General features: G+C 43.2%; 1 protein-coding gene and 1 pseudogene across 1 annotated transcript in view; one reads left to right on the top strand and one right to left on the bottom strand.

Moving 5' to 3' along the window:
* Positions 1-6,125: 6,125 nt before the first annotated feature.
* On the bottom strand, positions 6,126-7,038 carry LOC148110279 (uncharacterized; annotated as a pseudogene).
* A 30-nt stretch (positions 7,039-7,068) lies between these two features.
* ADAMTS5 (ADAM metallopeptidase with thrombospondin type 1 motif 5) overlaps positions 7,069-24,497 on the top strand; it is a 46,118-nt gene continuing 28,689 nt past the window's right edge. Inside the window, exons 1-2 of the mRNA XM_045785478.2 lie at positions 7,069-8,183; positions 19,006-19,138. Of these exons, the coding sequence (XP_045641434.2) occupies positions 7,080-8,183; positions 19,006-19,138 (1,237 nt within the window). The 5' untranslated portion in view covers positions 7,069-7,079. The remainder of the gene's footprint in view (positions 8,184-19,005; positions 19,139-24,497) is intronic.

Genomic DNA, 24,497 nt, shown 5'->3' with positions numbered 1-24,497 from the left:
TGGTGTGAATACTTTGCTAAGGGCGAAAGGCAATCTTAGCCCAACCCCCAGGAGCCTGTAAGTCTACTTTAACATATAAAAATTCCTTTGGAAATTTCCTTTATCTCTAACCCCCCCTAGATACGTGTTGGCAGTCATCCCCAAAACATATGATCCACCGATACACATCTGAAGGGTCTCAAGACTAAGGTTTTATTAGATGGTAATAAATGACCTTTTCCCAACAATAGCTAACCCCCTCAAGGTCCCGAAAAACTTGCTTCTAAAACTCCTTAGAGACTTACGCTATTCCTAACCTCCTCCCAACTTGAAAGTCTATAATGGGCCACTCCTCGTGACCCCAGTGCAGCTCTTTCCCCCCATGGGTCCTGTCCCCATGCTTAAATAAAATCACCTTATTGCACCAAAGATGTCTCAAAAATTCTTTCTTGGCCGTCGGCTTCAAACTTTAACATCTTTCTTACATCAATGAGGACTCCCTTTAGGGGATTATTTCGAACACAGATTTGAGTCTTAGGAGTGACAACTTCATCCTTGCCTACCCAGATCTGTTCTCTAAAATTAAAGGGTGTGGATAGATTGGAAGAGGATCCCAAAATGAAAAGAAGAGAGAAGCAAAAGCAAGAGTCTGGCTTTTGGGAAGAATGCAGGAAAATGCGCTCAAGAGTTCCCTGAACTAGAAATCAGTCAAACTCTACTTCCCTGTCTCCTCCTGCTGCCCCAATCTCATCTGCTCATATTTTCAGAGATCAGAGATAGCAGTCCTGTTGGGACTCTGGGGTGTCCCAGCTACTGGTGAATGAAAGTTTCCAACAAGCTCAAGTCTGGTTGTCTGGAAAGAGAGAAGGAGGAGAGTTGATAGCAATTGATATGGAAGAATGGGATTTAGAATCACAACTTCATTCAGGCAGTAAGTCATGGTGGCATTCTTGCTTGGTGTTCCAAAATGATTCTGGGGACTGGAAGAGGGGTATAGAAGAGTGACACCTCTTAAGTAAAAGAAAGTAAGTAAAAACTTAAGTGCCTTTACCTGAATGCCTATCTTCATGGAGGGTCATCTGTTCTTTCCTCCCTTAGTGCCTGACTGGGAAAGGTGTGTGTTAGAGGCCCATGTATTAGCCCATGGACAGTCATGAAAAAATGATACTGAGTATCTTTCTTAAACCATCGAAGGGACTTGCAGTGACCCCAGCATCATGGGTGGGAGGTAAGCTTATTGACTACAGGGTTCTTGTTCCTGTCTCTATTTCCTGCCTGCCCAGGGGGGCGTGAGGCAGTAACTAATCAGTGTTTATCAACTTTCTTCAGACTTTCTTTAGACTTTCTTTAGACTAAGCGTCTTACTTTACTGACCAGAATAAAGCGAAAACATTTAACACAGAGAGATTGAATTGTGTCAAGGAAGACCAGGATATTCCGGAGCCTGAGTAAGGTGTTGTTACCATGAAACCTTAACTTAAAACAACAAACAATTAATTGTTGCTATGAAACAACAACTCCTACCTATTGCAATTACTCCTCATTATGGAATTTGAAATCTTTGCTTCAATTTGCCATCATGAAGGAAAAAATAAAAACCTCAAGTGTTTCAAATTACTTTAGGCTGGAAATTCCTGATTTTCCATGTGTTTCCAGTAAGGTTTGATTTTGAGATGATTTCCGGAAAATAAAGGGGGGGAAAAAAGAACCTGGGTAACTCATAAAAGCAAGTAATATGCGCATAATTGTGTGAGAAAAGCTAAAACAACATTTCACAGCTGGTCAGCATAAAAACTGACTTGTCGGTTTTACTTTACAGATAACACCTGTATGTCTTAAATAATACACATGTACATTATTCATTTGAAGACTCTCATACAGTATAAAATTTCTGTGTATAAGAAAAATAAAAATCTATCTTTCCAAAAACTTATTTTTCATAATATTAAGTAAAACTAACTCTGAAGTGTATGCTATCCATCACAACGGATAGAATGTTGTGTAATACGTCCTGGGCAGATAGCAGAGACCATAGTTCTAAGTTTTATCAGGAATTGCAGTAAATTCCACTAAAAAAAAAAAATCTCTACTATGCCTGTCTCAAGAAAGTTTTCTTGGCAAAGGACAAACAGAAGTTGGTGTAATCCCCTCTCTCATTCTCCCAGCTCTGTCTAGGACTTTCTATGCATGGGTCAGCGCAGCCTAGAGGGGAGACTGAGTTAGGGGTGAGTGTGTATGTGTGCATGCAATGCTGGTGTGTGTTGTGCGCCCAATGTATGCAAGGTTGTACATGTGCACTGGTGTGTCCAGATGCATGTTAGACCATCGTGGGATATAAGGGGATTTGAGAAGGAGGTAATGGGCTAGAAAGGGAGGGAAGGACTGATCAGGTAGAGTTTCACCCTGTAAAAATTTAGGGTTTGTATCAAAGCTAGCATAGTAAATACGACCCTTTCCACATTTTTCAGTGTACAATACAGTACTGTGAACTGCACGCATGGCGTCGGTGTGCAGATCTCTAGAACTGACTCATGTGGCAGAACTGAAACTTCGTACTCTTTGAATAGCAACTCCCCATTTTCCCCTCTCCCTGGGCCCTGGCAACCACCACTCAACTCTCCACTTCTACGAGTTTGACTATTTTATAGGCGATACCATGGATGAACGTGGAGAACATTCTGCTGAGAGAGAGAAGCCTGTCACAAAAGGACCAGTACTGCATAACTGCACTGCACGAGGTGACTAAAATAAGTTTTGAAGCAAGTCTTCTGAGAACTAGAACTTGCAAAGCTGAGTGGCACCTGAGGAAATGGCTGGTCCCCTGTCTTTAAGGCATTCATAAAGGGCTTCAGCACCCAAGGAGACGTTCTGCTCCCTGCACCCACCATCAGGTCACAGAGGGAGATGATACTAAGGAAGCTCACAATTCAGCAAGGCCTGGGGTAGGGATCTTGATGAAGGAAAGGAAAATTATTGCACGGAGTTGAGAGGCTGTGATTCTCCTCCGTGGGAGGTAAGGAGCAGGTGTTTGGCTAGAGGGGACTATTTTATTGTCAGTTATTTCCTCACCCTTCCCAGTAAAATCACAGATGGGGGAGGAGGAGGAAATGACACTTTAGCAAATGGAAATTTGAGAAAACACTACTTACGAGGATACACAAATCCTATGGACTGAAGCTGTTCTGGAAATACATAGCTCAGAGCACCTGTAGGAGTCCTTGCCTTGCTCTTTCCCCTCCTGATTTGCATTTTCCAGCTTGTACTCCAAGTATCTCCTGGTACGATGGGTTCCATCTCTAAACTGTGAGCTTCTCTGAACATTAATCACGGCTTATTCATATGTACATGCCTCCAGAGAACTTCACAGAGCAGTTGGCAGCCAGCCCTCGACAGGTATTTGTTAAACTGGATAGATTTTAAAAGGTGTCATAGATTGAACACCAATTGAGGGAGGAAAGTCTCTAGGATTCAGGAGAGCTGGCCATTAGTGGAATTTTATCCACGGGCAATCACTTTGGTCTCTATTCTTAGTTTCTCATTGGTAGATGGAGGAAGTCGCCTTACATGCTCTCCAAGATAACTTCCAACAGTAACCGTCTGGCGTAGAAAGTCTCGCTTCCTTTTGGGAAATGTGAAACTATATATCAGGTGTGATCACATCCTCTGTGAATGCAGGGAAAAGTTCTCATGAAAAATGCACAAATAATGCTGTTTATTGGGATAATGAAAGACTGAAGTAGTAATTAGTCCAGCTAGACGTGATTGCTAATATATTTTAGCTTTCTACTGTAAAACGAAAATAAAAACTTGGAAGACTCTCCGCCAGTGCAAATTACTTCCTTGGACTGACAAGACATTCATTGTTCTGGAACATAGCACTTCATCCGAATCCACTAGGGTAATATTTGTAAAGTGTTACCAAATGAACTTCCCAAAGTATCCAAGTTACTTTCACAGAAAAATAAAAATCATACCCAAGTAGAAATTTTGTGAATATGTAAGAATTTATTCATTGTATTTATAAGCTGTATTAGTGCCTTTCTTTGTGGATATGTGGTTCTAATAAATATTTCGTATTTGATACTTATGTTTGGAGCTCTATCTGCTTCCGTCCTGTCCTCCAACATATTTCTAAACATTTGAATAATCTGAGTACAAACGTCATTACGTAATTAAATATAAAGGCATAAAATTCAGAGGCATGATTCACTGAGAAATACAGTGTTTTTGAAAAAGGAGAAAAACTTACACTAAGAAGAACATTCATCTGGAATTCCCATAAGTGTTAAAGAAGACATCGCCTATCTGTGAATGCAAAAAAATATAATTAGTAAGTTTAAGCCACTGTCATCCAAAATGCTTAGCTCTCAAAATGATCCTTTGAGATTAACAATGATGACATGGTTAAAATTACTAAATCAAAAGTTGCTTTAGAGAAGATGCTTAGTGCCAAGTATTGGACTACTTTTCAGTGAAATTGATAAAATAATAATAATAATAATAATAATAATAATAATAATAAAAGTTTGCTCTCCATAGACATAAGGACCACAGGACTTTAAGGCTATTGGAAGGACAGAGAAACTACTGGAATCTAGGTTCTCCTTTAAATCCTGATCCTGAACATCTCTGGTTCCTCGCAGTTCACCTAGTTGAACTGGCTTTGGGCAACTGACCTCTTGGAGACTGAGGGATTGCGGAATAAGAAGGGGATGATGGCCTTAAGCAACAGCAACTTCTTGCCAAGTCTGGAGGTAGTTCAGAATCCACTAGGGGTTGCTGGGTGGTCCCCGGTCTCCAATAATCATTTCAATTATACAAGTGAACTAATTCTCAGGATGTGCTTCCCTCTGCCTCCCAGGTGACTGACTCAAGAGGGTTCTCTAGACACTGGCCAATGGGCTTCCTTGCTGGACAATTCTGAGATTCCCACCTGGGGTTCACCACCACTCTGAGAACCTCCAGTCACCCCAGGGCCCTCTGATGCTCTGTCTTCCGCATCTTTGTAAATTAAAGGTAAGAAAGACAGAACTGTGCTAATCATTCTGGATTCACTTTTACTGATGTATTCACTAATTAGCCTAAAGAATGAAGGAGGGCGGGAGGTGCTCCTGTCCTTCCAGCAGATCTTCTAACCATCACCAGGTAAGTGGCTAGAAAGTCCTGGGATTTTCCTCCTCTGTTGGAGTTGATAATTAGAGGAAACAAAGAAGAAACCTAGTTGCAGTGACAATGCCACTCACCTTCTAATAAGCACCTACTGGCAGCCCCCTCTGCCCCAATCTTCTTTTTTTTCTCCTAACAGGAATTTCTGAGAATGATAGTAGGTCAAGGCCTGGAAAGACCAGTGGTTTTAGGTCAGATAAATACAAATTTGGGTATCTAATTCTCATTTAAGCAGGAAGAAGAAGAGAAAGTGTGGGCACTAATTTTTTAAATTTTATGGAAAAAAAAGCTCAATTTTCTGCCACAGTTAACTCTTTCTCGCCCTGCCTTCTTAAAGCAAAGCGAAGGAAGTTCCAGTCACCCAGGACTAAGGGACAGATTGCGGGCATCGATGAAAGGCTCACGGAGAAAGGGGGAGCCCTGGGCTCGCACACAAAGGAGCGGAGTTCCCAGGCGGCGGGCGGCGCTGGGGGCACCGCAGCACTCAGGGCGCAGCGACGCGCCAGGAAGCGCCTGCGGCTCTCCGGCTGCCCGGCCCCTCTGCTGGTGGCGGGGAGAAGTTAGTCACCCGGAGCCCGAACCCGACGAGCGTCCCAGCGCGAAGAGGCCGGGGAATGAGGAGGGAGGAAAGCCGGTACCCGGGCGGCTGGAAGGAGGCGAGAAGAGCGCGGGGCGAGGGGGCGCACGGGAAGCCCAAAGCCCTCAGCTGTTGGATGGAGTTGCAAGGTCTTCGAGACCCGAGCGCACTGACGTGCGAAGAGGAAAAACTTGCGGCAGGAACTTCCTACCCAGGGAAAGAAAAGCAGGAGAGAAGGAGGCAGGGAGAGACTTGAAATGTCTCAGTAACTCTAAAAACACACCAAAACACCCCTTTCAGGAGATGAGGTAAGCCGGGGTTAGCCAACCCCGATTGGTTGTGAAATATCAGACAAACCCCGAGCCACTGTGGCTTTAAATGAGGCCAAGGAAATCTGTTTTTCTTACCCCAATACTTTTCCCCCCCTCGCCCTTGCTCCCTCCCTCGTCCCTCCTTCCACCTCGCCGGGTTCTTCTCGGTCTCCCTTTCCTCGATCACCCCCCTCGCCCGCCCTCCCCCATCTGATTAGGCGCGGACCGGGAAGGGTGGGAGGGGTGGGGGAAGCTCTCCCTTTAAGAGGCAGCTTGCAGTGACGAATTGTTGAAATTGCCATTGCAGGATGGCATGCCGCTATAAATTCATTGTTCCACCTCCTCGCATCTTCACAGCGCTCGCGCTGCTCTCCGCGCTCGCAGCGGCCGACTGGGGATGACGGCGGGCAGGAAGACACTGCATCCGAAGGGACACGGACGCCCCGCTTCACTGGCTCCCCGCAGGCCGCCCCTTGCATTTTTTGTTTTAATTTTTATGGCTTTTTCTCTCTCTTTTTTCCCTTCCTCCTGGTTCTAGTAGAGTCAAGGAACCCCACAAAATAAGAAAGGACCTGGGCTTCGGAGCTTGGAACCCCCGCCGCCGGCGGGTCCAGAGCAGCAAGGGGGAGGGAGGCAGCGCGCACCAGTTGCCCGCCTGGTGCGCGGCACCATCCTTACTTTTCTTCGTGCGGCGGTAGTGCTGCACTTGGGGTTGGATTTGGTTGTTTTGGGGATTGGGGTTTTTTTCCCCCCTTTCCTCGTATTTGAGGAACCTCCACAACCCGGCTTTTCTCTTCTTGATTTTTCCCCCTTTTTCCGGAGCACGAATCCAAACATTTTCCAAACCAACAAAGAAAAGTTCGCACGCTGGCACTGAGGCTGGGACAGGCTGGCGCTGCAGCCGGGTCCCCCTCCTTCCGACACTTGACTCAACCTTGCAAGCAAGTGTGTGTGTGCCCCCACCTCTCGCCCCGGTAACTTCCATAGCGAATAACAAATACCCATAAAGTCCCCGTCGCGCAGCCCCTCCCTGCGGGCAGCGCACTATGCTGCTCGGGTGGGCGTCCCTGCTGCTGTGCGCTCTCCGCCTGCCCCCGGTCGCGGTCGGCCCCGCCGCGGCACCTGCCCAGGATAAAGTCGGGCAGCCTTGGGCTGCTGCAGCGGCCGCCCAGCCCCGCCGGCGGCAGGGGGAGGAGGCGCAGGAGCGGACCGAGCCTCCGGGCCACCCGCACCCCCTGGCGCCGCAGAGCAGGAGCAGCGGGCTGGTGCAGAACATCGACCAGATCTACTCCGGCGGCGGCAAGGTGGGCTACCTCGTCTACGCGGGCGGCCGGAGGTTCCTCCTGGACCTGGAGCGAGATGGTTCGGTGGGCGCCGCTGGCTTTGTGCCTGCAGGAAGCGGGCCGAGCGCGACCCGCCGCCACCGGGACCATTGCTTCTACCGCGGTACAGTGGACGGCAGCCCCCGCTCCCTGGCTGTCTTTGACCTCTGCGGTGGTCTCGACGGCTTCTTCGCCGTTAAGCACGCGCGCTACACCCTGAAGCCGCTGTTGCGCGGGCCCTGGGCCGAGGCAGAGGCCGGGCGAGTGTACGGGGATGGGTCGTCGCGGATCCTGCACATCTATACCCGCGAGGGTTTCAGCTTTGAGGCCTTGCCGCCGCGCACTAGCTGCGAGACTCCCGCATCTCTGCCAGGGCCTCGCGAGCGCCCCCCGGCGCACAGCAGCCCAGACCGACGCTGGGCGCTGGCCCCGCAGTTCCTGGACCAGTCGGCTCCCTCCTCCGACGGGGGCCAGGGACCCCAGACGTGGTGGCGGCGGCGGCGCCGCTCCATCTCCAGGGCCCGCCAGGTCGAGCTTCTCCTGGTGGCTGACGCGTCCATGGCGCGCATGTACGGCCGGGGCCTGCAGCATTACCTGCTGACCCTGGCCTCCATCGCTAACAGGCTGTACAGCCATGCCAGCATCGAGAACCACATCCGCCTGGCCGTGGTGAAGGTGGTGGTGCTGGGTGACAAGGACAAGAGCCTGGAGGTGAGCAAGAACGCGGCCACCACGCTCAAGAACTTTTGCAAGTGGCAGCACCAGCACAACCAGCTGGGGGATGACCATGAGGAGCACTACGACGCGGCCATCCTGTTTACGAGAGAGGTAGGTCCAACCTGCGTGCGTGCTCCCAGCGCCCGTGGAAGGAGGTAGGTGACGGCCCTGCTTCTCCCACAGACCTCCCGCCACTATGGATGTCCTTAACTGTGCCTTGAAGGAAACCCAGCCAGCCTTCAGCTCTGCTCCTGTAGCCAGGGTCTCCCCAGCAGTAATTCCTGCCTTAAATGACTAGACCTGCATTGACAATCCATCCATCAGGCAGGATGTCTCTGGTCTGAGACATGGTGTCCTAGGTGCATAAATAGGATAAGAAGGAACTAGAATGCCTGGGGAAATGTACATAGCTAAATGGGAAGAGGGGGGGAAAGCAAGTTTATCTTTGGAATAGGGAAGGGGGGGTCTTTCTTTCTCTCTTTCTTCCTTTCTTTCTTGTTTTTGGTGGAGGAGACCTTCTACTTGCCAGTGAACCTCAATATACAACTTTGCCCAACCTCATGGGAAGGGTCTTGTTGGTTCATCCATTGTAGTCCCTTTTATCCACACCCTTCCTTTGTAAAGGGCCATACCTTCTTCCTAGAACCACTTCTGGGGCATAAGTTGAGGGTAGACTTTCCAAAGGGAAGATTCTTTCTTCCAATCTGGCTTTTTAAAGGAGTTCTTACTTGTCCACCTGGTGGAATTTCGGTTTCCAGGAAGGAAGGAATTCCGGAGGGCAGGGAGGCACAGAGGCTAGAGCAACCCTGTCCTGCCAGGTTCCTTAGCAACCCCCCTGCCTAGTCTTCCAGCGCAACAGGAGCACTGCCTCTCCCTCCGGAGCTGCCAGCGAAGGGTCACATCCAGCTTGCATGTTTGGGGTTTGGATGAATATGTTTCTGAAGCCCAAGTGTGGAAAGATCTGGGCAAAGAGTCAAGGCATGAGGAAGGAATGTTTGCCCAGGATTTCCCTCTTTTAAGGAAGATGGTTACAGGAAGGGAAAGAAACTGATCTTAATAGGCCTAGAGGTTCTGGGAAGAGCAAAGTATCTATTTGCTCAGTCATTCCATCACCACGTTAAGTGTGACTTTCAGACACAGAGTCTGGGCTGGTTGGGAGACTTGGCTTGCTCAGAGCTCTGAGCCTCCTGCATGACGCTCCTATGATTAGCAGCTTTAAGTCATGCCTCTCAGATGCCTGGTAAGAGCTGCCTTTTAAAGCTCATTCTTTAAGTGTTTGGGATCCACCCAGGGTAGCTGAAGGATTCGAAATTTTGAAATATCCTGCAAAAGCATGGTATGAAATGGGGCAAGCAGAGCTAGGTTAGGAAATGCACTGATGGCTGGCAGAAAGCTTCAGAATCACACAGCTCCACTACCTATTCTCTGCTTTTACTGAGGCACCCCTGGTATTAAGGGAAAGTGTCGATAAATTTGGAATGGAGAAACACTTGTGGTCCATGGGGTGGACGTAAATGTAAACCACATGTAAACAAAGGTGCCAGAGGGCAACAGTTTAGGAAGAACCTGGCAGCCCACAATGCAACGCACAATGGAAAATCTGCCTTCTCATTAAGTGATCTAAAAGCCATCCTTTAATTTCTCTGCACTGCAAAAATCTTTGACACGAAAGAACATTTGTTTTGTAGCCTTCCATATGAGGTGAAGTTCTCCTGTAAAACTAGCCCTTTCTTATTTGGTTTCCAAGTCTTTTTTTTTTTTTTTTTTTTTGGTAAGCAATTTTCCACGTCTGGATTTCTTGCTTCATCCCAAGAAGCTGCCAAGAAGAAGGCTTGAGAGGGTTTGTGGAAGGAAGTTCTCTAAAGACAGAGGAAAAAATACTTTTGTAGGCACAGTATTCCAAAGAGTAGGTCATTTTAATATTCAGTTTCATTTTTTAACACAAATGCACATTCTGCAACTTTTAAGACACACAAAAATTAATGGAAGACCCCATTCCTCCCTACCTCCTGCCCCATCATTTTCCTAACTGCTTCCCAGAAAAAAAGGAAAACTAGTCGGTGGTTCTGAATGATCTGTCTGTTGCTTTTTCTGGATTTGTGTTTTATTTGGGTAGTTAGCAATTCCTATTTTCTAAGCTCTGACACATATCAGTACATTTCAAGTAGATAAAAGCAAGGGAGAAAGAAATTAACGGTCTATCTTAATGTTAATAGGTATTATAATAACATACATTTTCCAAACTAGTCTGCACATGGAAAATATTTTACATGGGCCCTCCCTGGCCTCCCTGCCAAGCAGAAGCATACTTTTGGTAAAGTAAATCTCATTTAGCTTGTGGTTGGCCCTCTGGTATATACATCTAACTTGAGGGGAACCAAATATTTGAAAAAGCATGTGTATTGTGACTATATGTACTTACTTTAAAAGAATGCTGTTAATTAGGGGGCTGAGAAAAATATTACAAGACCCTTATGCGGCATTCATTAAGAGTACTTCAAAATGTAAAGTTAAGCTCCATCTAATACTCCAGAAGGTGGAAAATGAGAGGACTAGAGCAGAAATAATCTGAGCTCTTCTACCATAGAAATCAGATACCTTAAGACCTAAGAAAAATGTTCATGACTATTTTTTTTTCAATGAGAAATACCCTGAGTTGGCACCAGGATCCTACTTTTACAACTCTGTTTTGAATGTAAGAAGGACGTTGCTTAGCAGCCAGACGCCAAGCCATCAAATCCATGTTTTGATGGGCTCTGAGCACTGTTCAAATTTTGGGTCCAGATGTCTTCTCTTAAATTGCTTGTTTTTCGGGCATGAAGCAAATGTGTGAGGATATGTTTTCCACCCCTGTTTACAGGTCCAGGCCACCTTGAACGTTGTGTCTGGGAGTCAGCAGAATATTGCTAGTAATTCTTTTATCAAACTAACACACTTCACTGAACCCCGGCACTCTAATTAGAGAAACTTAGCACCAGCCAATTTTCTGGCATAGGAGCCGTTTTCATTCTGGAATAGCACTCATGCTGGAATTCACACTACTTCTGCCATCAAACAGTGGAAATCTGATCTCCTCAGGATTTAATTTTGCTTTCCAGAATCCTTACCTCGTCCCTGGTTTCCTCTTTTATTTTAAAATAGATTCTTTAAAGACAAACTCCTAAACCCACTTTGGAGATCACGCATTCTTCTTTAGAAACAAAAGCCCTACCTGGTGGATGACAAAATCAGAGGTTGTTTAAGGTCCCGTCATCCCAAACCTCACATAGATCAAAAGCGTTGGGTTGAAAATGAACCAGCTACAGACTATGTAATACACAAGGTCCATTCACTTTCATTAACTATGACTGTGACAGTTAATAGACAATTGTCTCTCAGCTAACACCTCGCTTTATGTTCTGCCTTGCAGTGCTGGGGCAGGACCCCACAGAGAGCATTTCTCCTCTACCAGCCAGCCCCTTCTTACGTTGTGACAATAGGGAGCCCTGAAGGGGGAGACCAGAAGCTAGGAGAAAGAAGGAGGTACCACTTCTTATTTGCTTGCTGACTGGATTGATTAATCCAATTGCCTGTTTGAGTTCAAATCCCATTTAAAGTCTGAAGTGAACTCCTAGCCAGGATTCCTAACCTATAGATGAATCCCAATCAATAAAAATCTAAATAACTCAGAAATGGGAAGAATGGGAGCAAATCAAGCAGCTCTGGTTGACATCTTAAAAACACATGTGAATTGCAAGTTGCTAAGAGAATAGATCTTAAAGATTCTCATCACACGAAAAAAAAATTGTAACTATGCATAGCAATGGACGTTAAATAGAGCTATTGTGGTGATCATTTCATGACATAGACATAGATCAAATCATCATGTTGTTGTACCTAACGCTAATATAATAAGTCAATTATATCTCAGTTCAAATGTAAATAAATCAATAAAGTGAAGAATATTCTGAAAAATCTAATGTCCGTTAGAGACAATGTACCACAACACACAGGACATGTCATTATTGTCTCTCTCTCTCTCACTTTTGGTGCACAGCTAGGAGTGCCTCTTATGTGTGCGGCACTCTTGTGCAGCTGAAGGCAGCACGGCGGGATACACCTGCTCCCTGTCCACCTGGGCTTATCACCAGGGGAAAGGAAGCAGATGCACACAGGAATCTCTCTCATGTTAGGAAAACTCGGGTAAAGTTGACAGATTTATAAACAGAGTCTGTGAAAAGAGAGCGGAGGAATAATCAATTCTGCCTATAGGTCTTTATATAGGCTTCACTACAGATGTACAATTGAATTAGCCCTCGAAGTACAGATAGATTTTATTTGCATTCAGCAAGCTTTTATTGAGCATTTCGTAGGTACTATCCATAATCATACACCATTTTACAGTTAATCCTTTCTATAACCTGCACCCATACTATCATCGTAAGGACATTCATGAAAAGAGATAGTCTTCTAAGAGTAATAACTGCCCAATGGCAGAGAGAGAATGTACTCTTGTCTAGTGCTCTCTAAACAAAATATTATAACTAATTTATTCAGACAGAATAATAAGCAGAGAGGGATTCAGAAATTTGAAATGTGACCCCTTTCGTAAGAATCTGTTCCAGGGAGCAGGCAAGGGAATGGATAATTGTTATATAGCATGATGATTTTTATGATCCATGTGGTCATTAGATATCATGGAAATAGGTTAGAAGGTTGCCTAACCCATCTGAGTTCAATTTGGAAGAAGGTCTAGGAGTTAGCCAGACCCATAAGGAGGAGATAGGCTTGCAGATGTGTCCAGCTATCCTGTGCAATGGCCCAGAGGCAACATGTAAAATGTAGGGGGTTAGAAGTGATATGATAGACAACATGAGGGCAGAATGGTGACAGAGTAGAGTCTAGAGAAGATGATAACAGCTAGATTATAGAAGAAATTCTGTGTCCTGAGAGAAAGATCTCAAGTTCTCTTCTTTTAAAGACACTAATCCTATTGGATCAGGCCCCACCCTTAATAATCTCATTTAACCTTACTTAGGTTCTTAAAGTCCCTGTCTCCAAATGCAGTCACGTTGGGGATAAGTCTTCGCATATGAATTCGAGTTTTGGTGGGGGAGACTCAAGTCAGCCCAAAGCACCACGCTTAAGAGTTTAAATTGTAAATTAAATCCAATGGGCATCTATGGAAAGAAAACAGCAGTGACCAGAAGTATGTTCCAGAATGAGCCTTCCGACATGAGTAGTTGAACTCAACCTAGGGGAAGGCTTTGCAGGCTATTTCAGTAACCTTCAGGAGGAAATCCAAGATGGTCAAAATTAAAGCATTAACATTGGAAATTGAGAAGCAGGAACCAAATCAAGAAATTTTAAAATGAGGTGGATGTGAATTCATTAAGCCTTTCCAGCAGAAGGAACATTTGGGCTAAGGTTTGACACCGAAATGTTGATAAGATATGCAGGATATAATGACCAAGAGGGGACGAAACAGTGCAGTGGAGGTCTACAGGAAGCCCGGGTTGCATTGTACAAGTTTGAATGCATGATGCAGGCTAATCAGATCTGGGGTCTAGAAGGTAACTGACTGCAGCACACTGGCAGGGGAGTTCCAGGAGACAAAGGGACCACTTAGAAGCCTCAGATGATGGTGCAAGCAGGAAGGAATAATGGAAAGACATGAGAAGGACTAGACAGTTACCGGAGACATTTGGTAGATGGAATCAGTGACTTACAGTGGCCAATTAGATGTGGCAGGAGAGAGAGAGAGAAGTGCAAATAAAAGATGTCCAGGTTTCTTATTCGGCACTTCATTTTTCTTCTTTTTTGGAGTATCTTTCTCAGCACATTTTGTAAATTTAGTACGCTTCTAAATTATTGAGTTTCACCAAACACATCATAGAGATAAAAACCATGCCGTAATATTTGTTGCAGGAAAGGAATTTACTTGACCAGGCACAGATTATAAACATAAAAGATAACAGTAATGTCAAGAAAAACATGTGTGATGATTCACCAGTACCCAGGTAAAGGTGGTTCAGGAACTGGGATGTTTAGATATAGGTTTGCATTTTGACTTCACCAGTCTCAAGTTTGCAACTTTGGACACCTATTGCCCCTGAGTTTTCATATCTCCACCTGTAAATTAGAGTGCTTTCATTTAATACCAACACAGGTGGAACTGGAAAGATGTAGAGATCACCTGATCCAAATTCCTTATGTTAATGACGAGGGAACTTTGTCTCAAAGCATATAAACAATTTACGTAATGACTCTTACTAATAACGTTAGAATTAAAAAGTGATCTACTTTGTATTCATTGTGTCTAACTGGCTTCCATTTCTGTTCTCCAAAATAACTTTTCCAAGCATCTCCTCCCCGCACTCCCTAACACGCTGCCTCCCCTTTCCCCTTCTTCTTACTTCATGTTTACAGACAAAACGTCCCATCTTGGAACTCTGGGTCCAGACTGTCTTTCCAGTTTCCCCTGATTGCCATCCACCCAACAAATCCTATATTCTCCAGTCGTGACAAACTTCCTGTCATTCCCCCAAAGAGAGCCTACCCTTTACTACCCCCTGATGTATTGACAAGTCTTTCCTAGTTAGGATACCCTTCCTCTAAGACTGTCAGACTTCTATTCATCCCTCAGTATCTAGTTACCTCCTTTGAGACACTTCTATTGATTCGCTCAAGGAGAGCTCGTCAGTTCCTCTTCTTCATTCCCTCAAAAATCTGTTCATAATAGTATGTCATAATCTGCTTCCCTGTTGGCATCTCTGTTCTGCTCACTAGACCGTGATGTTTCTTAAGGTCAAGATCAGATTTATTTACTTATTACAGTGTCAGCACTTAGCACAGTGTCAGCAGATTGTGGGCTCACAGTAATTGTGTTGAGAATAGGTGACTCTGGATCCCTTGGTCCCTAATCCAGCTGGGCTCTGTATGTTTGATATTACCTGGTTGTATCCAGAAGCATGGATAGAGATTGTATAACATGGGTCATTATAATAGTCAGACTAATAGACCCGATTAATGTAGTTTCTCTTGAGACTAAAGCAAGACCTCTATGATTGGGAATTACTGTATAGGTAGCCAGAAAGGCAGATGACACCTCAAGAATTGGATGCATAGGATAAATATGAATTATGGTGTATACGTGTATGTTTTTTGGGTTTTTTAATGCTTTTATGCAATCCCAATTTTTTTAAAGATTTTATTTATTTGAGAGAAAGAGAAAGCACAAACCGGGTGAAGGACAAAGGGAGAAGCAGACTCCCCACTGAACAGGGAGTCCCATGTGGGGCTCCATCCTGCCGGTATCATGACCTGAGCTGAAGGCAGGTGCCTAACCAGTTGAGCCACGCAGGCACCCCTGTATGTTTGTATAATGCATATGACTAAAATATGTACCATGCCAGATTAATTCTTCTATCACTAACCCCTCTTCATAGGAATTAGGGAGAGAGACAGACATCTAAGGCTCGTTAAGCCCTCTTCTATGTCCTTCTCTTGAGCTCCATGCTTGCCCTTATGAGATGGTAATATCTATAGAAACAGAAGTTGCTGTTATTTAACTCCAGATTCCATTGTACAAGGTATTCTTGGTTAATTTGGCTGCCACTGCTGCAATTGTGATGACATCTGCTCTTCTCACCTTGTTTCTTTTGGCTCCTTCCCTCAGCGTGTTTATGCTGCTTGAAAGACCAACTTCCCAGTCAAGACTAGAAATCCTACAGCTCTTATTACTCATTCCACTTTGTGCATTCTCATGTCTGCTTGGTTCATTTTCTCCACCCAGCACTGATCACTGAGATTTGCTAAGTTGTACTATCCTCTGGGCATCTGCCTCCCGAAGTAGCGTACTTTGCTGGATCCCTGCCCCCTATTCCATCCAAAGGAATAGATCTGGGTGCTATTAGACCTTCTAAATTCCATGATGAATCACAGATATTGATATATTCATAATCCTCTAAATGGCCACGTCTGGTGAATGGTCACCATGTCAATGATATCCTTGTCAAGTCTTCATTGGTCTTGCTGACCATCTCAGCTCTACTTTTGAGTTACATAAAATGTTCAATCATATATCCTGGCCAACACCACAAGACCACCTGTTAAGTCTCTGCATACTTCTGAAACCCTTCCATTTTACTAAATCTTCCTTTGCATTGCTATCTACACCATAGTGATAAGATATTGATCTTGCATGAAAAGAACCATCTTTAACATAACAAAGATGTAACTTACCTTCAGATATATACTGACCAAGCAGAAAAACTCTTGTCAGCACTTGTAATTTAATTACCTTTTATGTAGACAGTGTTTGTGTTTCACATTTTTCCAGTATCCCCTGCCTCCAGTCCATAAGATGGATGGATGGATGGATGGATGGATGGATGGATGGATGGAAGGTTGGATGATAGATAGATAGATAGATAGATAGATAGATAGATAGATAGATGCTATTGCTGCTTTAGTATCGTCACTCCTGTTCCGAATTAAAAAAAAAAAAATCGTACAAACTTCAAATAAGGTTTGTAACTGTAAATGTTGTTATAAATCTCCACCAGTAGATAGACATGAGAGTGATGTGCTGTATTCTTAATAATTGGATGTACAGGTTGAGTTTTAATACATTGGAATGAACATCGGAGACCAGAGAAATACATTCATTGCAAATCTTGAGGATGAAACTGTAACGAGGCTGTCAAGGTTTGAAATTGTGTGAATGAAATTGAGAGGTTGCCAGTTTACATAATTATACTTACAAAAATATATAGAGTATGGCCATGTCGTCAAGGGGTTTAATCAGTGTGGTTAAAAAAATAACAACTGCTTCTGTTCATAATTTCATCACATGCCCACATTTCTATGGCAAAGGGCCAAATGCATTTAATGCAATTCAAGGATAACAAGGAGAGTTGATAGCCTCTAATGAGCAATTGCTACCAGCAAACAGTGAGATGCTAAGAATCCAGTTTAAACTCTATTCAGAACAGGAGGGCCATTTCCATTAGCTGCGGCTCTTCATCTGAGCTTCTCAATGACATATGGAGTAAGAAGGGGAAACAATTCTTGCATTTCATTATTTGACGATAACGAACCCCAAATTGTGAAAATAAACATATATCTTGGTTTAAAAAAATGTATGCGGAAATAACCTGTAGTGTCTAGCAATGACAACTGAGTCTTTCATCTTAAAGTTACTGAAATGATTGGAGAAAAATTGGATTAAAAATGTATTGTACTCTATTATTATCTCAAAGACTGATTATTATGCAAAAGTGTGTTCCAATTTCAATTTTAAAAACTACTAATTTGTTCTCAACAGCTGTAATTTGAGATCCCACGGGATGACATATGAGGGTACACAGGAAACTTGGGGAAGCTATTGCTGGTTTGGTGACTTGATTCACCAAGGCTACTTGGCCAAGATTTCCACTGTCTGAAGCTATAATAACATGGTGGCAGCAATGTAATTCATCACAGCTGGGATCTCATAATATATGGAACACAATAAGGACCTGAAAATGTACTAGAGAAAAGATCACAGGGTATATCTTTTAGATATTCTTTACCTTGGTTGGATTTGTATGCAGCAACATAGGGAAGAGTTAGAAGAGTGTGTTGACATTTAGTAGGTGACATTGGTTACATAGTAATAACATCTTACACTGACTTCTGGGAATCTGTTGAGATCTTGCTAGCATATAACATATTAAGGTGTGTGAGGTCTACATTGTAACATATTAAGGTATGTCACAATTCACCTCAATTAAGCAAACGTTCGTTGAGTTTGTAGCATAAGCCAGACATTGTGGTAGTTGGGGATACAAAGATGGTAGCTATAAGAGACATGACACTTACTATTTCAACTGGTAAATAGTCATCTTTCATAATAATTGATGTTTTTTTAAAAATCCTTTCCTTCTATGATTATTCATTTATGGCTGACTAGATTACTATCTTGTTTTTTTGGATGTAAATGTACACGATGTTAATTAATTTTCATTGAAAACAGTAGTCAAGCACAAGAAGTTCTAATGTCTTTTAATGCTCAAATAGCATAGAAAGGAAAGCTGATCGTTACAAATCTATCACGTAAAAAATTTTGGTTTATATTTTCTCTTTATGTTTCATAACCTAAAATTGTCTTGCGATGTCTCTTTCATCCAAATCGATCACTTTCAATGATCATGTTAAGGGGGTGTGACCATGTTTTTCTTTGAGAATCTCTTAAGAGCTCTACAACCTCTCACCAGAAAAAAATGCATACACTCATTTATATAAACACAATATATTACATATATTTTTTGCGGATTGATCAGATTGAGAAATCTACATGAAATCTACATCTTCAATCTACATGAAATCCTATGAGTAAGAGGGCATGCATTTTTGAAGACACAGCCTATGAAATTACAGCTCTGTTTAGAAATTAGGAGATCTTTCGAGGTATTGTGCTTTTGGATTACAATTTAGTTTCCAGTTCAAATTACTGATACACTGATAGTTTGCCACAAATAGGTGATTGCAGTTTGCCCGTGTTGGAAAATAAATTACTAGGCCAGGCTTCTGATAAATTTAGCATGAATTTAAGCCAGAATATTAGGGCTTTAGGAAGCTTCACTCTGTGAAAGCGATCCCAGACAAACGTGCCTGCATATAAGCAGCAGAGCCTCGGGAAACTGCGGCGGCTGTTGTTAAGGGACAAACCACAATCCTAGAACATCTTTTTAAATGTAATTGAGTCCCATCATCCTTCTGTGCCTCTGGGGCCCAGAGAAGCGTAGAAGAGCCGATGCCCTTCCTTTGTCTTTGGAACATTTCCAGAGCTGAACAGGTGATACCATAAACATATCCCACTCTTGCCTTTTTGAGTGAGCAAGTGGCTCTACAAGGTGGCTCCTTCTGGATGGAAATTGATTTTAATGATTTCTTTCTTTCTCCCGGGCAGGATTTATGTGGGCATCATTCATGTGACACCCTGGGAATGGCAGACGTTGGGACCATATGTTCTCCGGAGCGCAGCTGTGCTGTGATTGAAGATGATGGCCTCCATGCAGCATTCACCGTGGCTCACGAAATTGGTATGCAGCGCCTTTTCCCTCCCCTCGCCAAATCAAACACTCGTAACAGCTGCAACAGGAACCAAAATACTTGGCAATTAATTCCAGATTTCTCCAGGTTCAGATGGACCATTGGGGATTGTATTTGTTTATATTTGCACTTTTAGGGTTAACTAGTTAGGGAGGAGGAAGGCAAAGTCAGGCACACAGTAGATGTTTCCTTTTTGATGGTGTCATTTAAGAGTTTAAAAGAAATTCGCTACTGCTCCTGTCTTTTTAAGCATCTAGCAATGACTCTTAGATGGAATTTGTCGCAGTTGATTATGGAATGTAGGGATATCCCTCTTAAAAGTTACTCGAGGCCCTACTGACTCATCCCGGGCTAATCAGTTTGCACAGAAATTTGTCATGTTTATTCCATTGTGAGTGATCAGAGCTCCTGTCAAAGGTAAACAATAGCTTATGGGAAACAGTCCTATCTCCTTTCTAATAGCAAAGACAGTGAAACCCAGACCAGCAGTCAGCAGGGTTTGTCTTCAAATGTCACACGATTTGTGTGTCATAAGAAACACATCTAAATCTTAAAATGAGAAATTTAGGACTGAGTTCATTGTTGAAAATTATCCCACCAGTTAGGAAATGTGTTTCCCAGGCAATGACCCAGGCTCCTATGTATATGAGTACTTTAGTACTTAGAATGAGACATTAGAATCAGACACATCTGGGCTCAATTCTTGCTAGGGTATTTCTACTCGTCTTATTATTGGTCTTATTATTTAAACTCTCAAAGCTTGTTTTCATATCTGAAATACAGGAATAATGGTGCCGATTTCATGGGGTTATTTCAGGGACCAAACTGGGTAGGTTATAAATACCAGCTGTTACTTACACCCACATACACTTCTGTTTTTGCTTTTTAGTTAACGAGTTCATTTCATTTCAAATGTATGTTTCACCTTTCAGCATCATCCTTTTGGGAGCAAAGTATGGTTTGATACCTTTTTTGCTGTATTTGTATTAAACAGATTTAGTTTTTAACCTAAAACCGTAATTTTTAAACAGGAAGTAAAGCTTCTTTTTCACATTCCTGGTAGTAGGCAGAGAACATTTCACAAGGGGTAGATTTCTAGCTGCTATGTTTTCTTTGGAAAGTTAAAATAACTTCAAAGCAAAGATGTAATTGTGTAAGGCAATATATTGCAGGAGTGAAAGAGAAATCAGTAGTTAAATTTCAATTCCTAAGTATTAATCATGACCTTAATTTTCTTAACTGACACTCTTCTTACCATCTAAGGAAACACACACACACACACACACACACACTCACACACCCATAAAGCCTTAACATGAATAACCATCCAACAACATCACCGATAATAATTTACATGTTATTAATTAGACTTCTTTAGCTTCAAGATGGAGTCCCATCTCTGCCTCGATGGTCTCTGTTTTGTCTCATGCAAGAGATTCAGACACCCGGTATCTATCTCTTGTCTATAAGGTGGGCTAATAATGAGGTGTGACTCCCTGGTATGCTGCTCCAGAAGACCTGGAATATCCGAAAAGCTTTTTAAAAAACATATGCCATCTGAGCTTCTGGCCTGGGAATATGCTCTCCCCTCTCTCTCACCCATACCTACCAAACTGATGATAATACAGCTGCATATAGGTCCTCAGTCAGTATTTCTTGCCTATGTCGGTGCACGAGTGAGTAAGTGGGAGAAACACAAGAGCTGCCCAAGGCAACATTCAGAATGTGCAGTGGAAGCTAAGAAGAATTAGCCCAAATCCTCGAGAGGATTGTAATTGAGCAGAGATGATTTCAAAAGTACACCAGTAATTAATCACCATTATTCGGAGTGATGGAAGTTCCAAAAGAAAGGTTCTAAATCCCTGGGTAGGCAGAGGCTGGTTCATTTAGGATTGGGTGAGCAACTGGCCTCGTCCATCCATAAGATGACGAGCGCTAAATCCTGATCTTCTCAGGAAGGGATTACAGATTTCTTGAGGAAAAGGCTTTTTCTTCCTTCAATCCTTCAGTGATCCGCTCGCCCACATGGATAGCACTGGGGAGGGGGGAGGTTTCTCTGGAGGAGTACCTCTGTGGCAGTAAATGCAACTTCTCTGGGGCTGCACTGACTCTCAAAGCAACTGGGCTGAAATGAAGAACCTTCCAGCATCCCCTTTCCTGGCCCTCCTGAATTCCCAAACCAAGGGTTGACACCGGCCGACCTGGCACTCTGAGAGGTAGGAAGACAGGTGCTGATGAGAACAACTGTTTCATTAAAACTATATATGTACGTTAAGAACTTTTCTTAACAGTGCAGGATTGGACACAGTTTTACAAGGGAATGATGCAGAAGAGATGTAGGCTTCTATGTGAAAAATCAAACCTGAATCTTTGATCCATGACTATGCCCTGGGTTCCCTTTTAATGTCTTGGTTGGGTCAGCTCATTCCTTCTTTAGAATTCTCTATGATCCATTCTTCAGTCAAACACTGTCTGCTTAATTTGTCTTTCTGCATTACATATAACCGAATCGGAGAAATTTAAGATCTGGGGATAGGGGGATATGGACTTAATTTCCCTTTCATAAGGGGATCTGGCTTTCATTCGCTTTATTTTCTAATTGCTTTATTATTCTTTAATTTCACTTTTTGCCTAAATATTGTGAGCATGTGTTATAAAGTACGAACCTTAAAGAAATTAGAGACGATAACCTCACAAAATATTTCCTAATCGTCTGTCTATGATTACAGTCTTGCCTCTGCAGCCGGTGTGATCTTTGGTAATGCCGCTGGCTTTATTTTTAGATTGTTGCATGAAACCATGGGTCTGAGCTAACCATGCTCTGGATTCTAATTCCACCCCATTCTTATGTAATTTCCTCCCTTCCGTTTTATTAGACACTTACCACTTTCCAGATTGGGAGGTTACACATACAGGCCACGGATGGTGACGAAGTGACCTCGGTTTTGCCCGTGTGCTTTGAATCTGCTTAAGCCCATTCCCAAATGTGCAATCTGCTTCATGTACACAGCGTAAATATAGACTGTGCTCAAAATGTAAGCCATGGAGAGAGTTTCCAGGATGTTCCCATAATTTTTCTACTTTATTTCTCCTATACGGAGTCCTATACGGAGTAAGAAGATATATTTAAGAATAAGGCTTTCATCAATGGACTTTAAGTCTCTCATGCAATGCCCGCTGCTGCTTCTTTCAACCTATAGTGGTTTAAAATACAAAGTCGGTGTCTTTGAATCAAAATTTCCCCTTGGTGTTTTACCCTCTCTATCTGAAAAATGTCCTAACTTGAAAATGAGCATGTAAGATAAATAACGGCAAATCTGAAGTGACCATCTTACACCTTTTCTATCCATCATGTAAAAATCAGGAGGGTTTCAATGAACGGTTCTGAAAAGTGACTTTCTTCCTGGACCACATGTTAATGTGAACACTTCTCTTTTCCTGCTAATTGTTTCTAAAAAAAGATAGGGCACCTGGGTGGCTCAGTCAGTTAAGCGTCTGCCTTCGCCTCAGGTCACGATCCCAGGGTCCTGGGACCTAGCCCAGCGTGGAGCTCCCTGCGAGCAGAGGCGCTGCTTCTCGCTCTCCCTCTGCTGCTCCCCCTGCTTGTGCTCTCTCTCTCTGTCAAATAAATAAATAAGATCTTTTAAAAAAATAAAAAATAAAAAAATAAAAAAAGAGCTAGACTCTGGAGGTATGTCATCGACTGATGCCAATACAGGCTTCTAGAAAATAGATTTTGATAAGTACAGACTCAACACAGGCAGTAATAATTTGTCTCCCCCCTTGCTCTTATGAATATGTAAACATTCACTAAATCATTAGGACATTTTAAAAAGTTGTTTTAAACCATCAAGAACACAGTCCCCATCCCTGTGCCTTGAGTGGAGGCGAGAATGTGGTTATGGCCCTTTTACAATCCAAGTGTGAACTGTAGAAAGTATTCAAATGAATGTAAGTTTACATTTCGAGTTTATATTTTTAACTTGTCAAACTTTTATTATGGGCTTGTAATAATAAAGATTTCACCTGCTGCCCACATGGTTCTTCAAAATAATAATTTTATTGATGTTGGGCCAGCTTCTAATATGCTAGGGGGAACAATCTGATTTTATTTAGACTGATGAAATCCATAATTTGCAAACTTGCTGAAGCTTGGCTTTATAGTCATTAATTATGAAATGTGCTAAGTGAATCTCTCCACCATGAAAGACTCCAAAATGCTTCCTAAGCTAAAGTCAGGCAACTTAGAAAGTCAAAGCCAAGGGTGCCTGGGTGGCTCAGTCAGTTGAGCATCTGACTTTGGCTCAGATCGTGATCTCGGGGTTCTGGGATTGAGCCCTGCATTGGGCTCCCCACTCAGTGGGGACTCTGCTTGTCCCTCTCCTCTGCCTCTTCCCCCCTTAACATTCTCCCCCACTGACTCTTTCACTGATGTTTTCTCTCGCTCTAAAATAAATACGTAAAATCTTTTTTTTTTTTAAGTTGAAGCCAAATATTCAGCTGGAAGCTAAGAAAGTGGCTGAGAGGCAACAGCGTGGCTGCCCGCGTTTTGCTGTGGTTAGAACGAGTTCTCTGGTGGTGCTGATTCGTGTGTGACTGTGCTCGCGGGGATGATTAGATTAAACAAGGCTGGGTTTTGAAAAGCTGCAGAGGCCCTAGAAACACCGTAGACCGAAGCCAATGCCCAGTCAGATGTCATGACTGACCGTGAGATGTGAAGTGAAAGGAAACTAGGATTAAATTTGGTATTTACTCCCAAACCTATAGCTTTAATCAACATGGACTGAGCCTTACTTTTTCTGTCTAGTCTGGAGCAATGCCACACTGTGTCTTTCTTGGCCCCCAGATGAAAGTTGGGAATGGGTCTATACTAATATGTCTAGCAGCACAGAGAGATTTCGTGTTTAGCGTCAGTTCTGTATTTTTTAAATCCTATCCCAATTTCCATTCCTCTTGGGGAGGCCTAGAGATTGTCTGCCACACGTGTGGAAATCCAAGTTGAAGGTCGCATAAAAAGGAAATGCAAACATAATACATGATTTTTTTTTCCTCTAATGAGTAGTCAATTTCCCCTTCTCTTCCAAATCGAGAGTGTCTAGTAACATCAAAATTTATCAAAGCTACTTGAGATTAGAGTACCCGTAAGTAAAAGTATAACAAAGCCAGGAAATCAGTGAGAACAGTAAAGTTAGCTCACAATCCCTGGGCCTTTGATATTTGTCAAGCAGATTTTCTAAGCACTTTGCATCTTTCATGTCATTCAGTCCTCACGGAATGCTATGGGGTCAGTACTCTCGATGAGACACCCAAGAGAGGGAAAAACTGACACACAGAGACGTAAGTGTTTTT

Source organism: Ursus americanus, chromosome 4, assembly GCF_024610735.1.
Source record: "Ursus americanus isolate L20-20 chromosome 4, mUrsAme1.1.p, whole genome shotgun sequence".
Classification (NCBI taxonomy): domain Eukaryota; kingdom Metazoa; phylum Chordata; class Mammalia; order Carnivora; family Ursidae; genus Ursus; species Ursus americanus.
The sequence above is the reverse complement of the archived record's forward strand: the minus strand, read 5'-3'. Positions and strand labels throughout refer to the sequence as shown.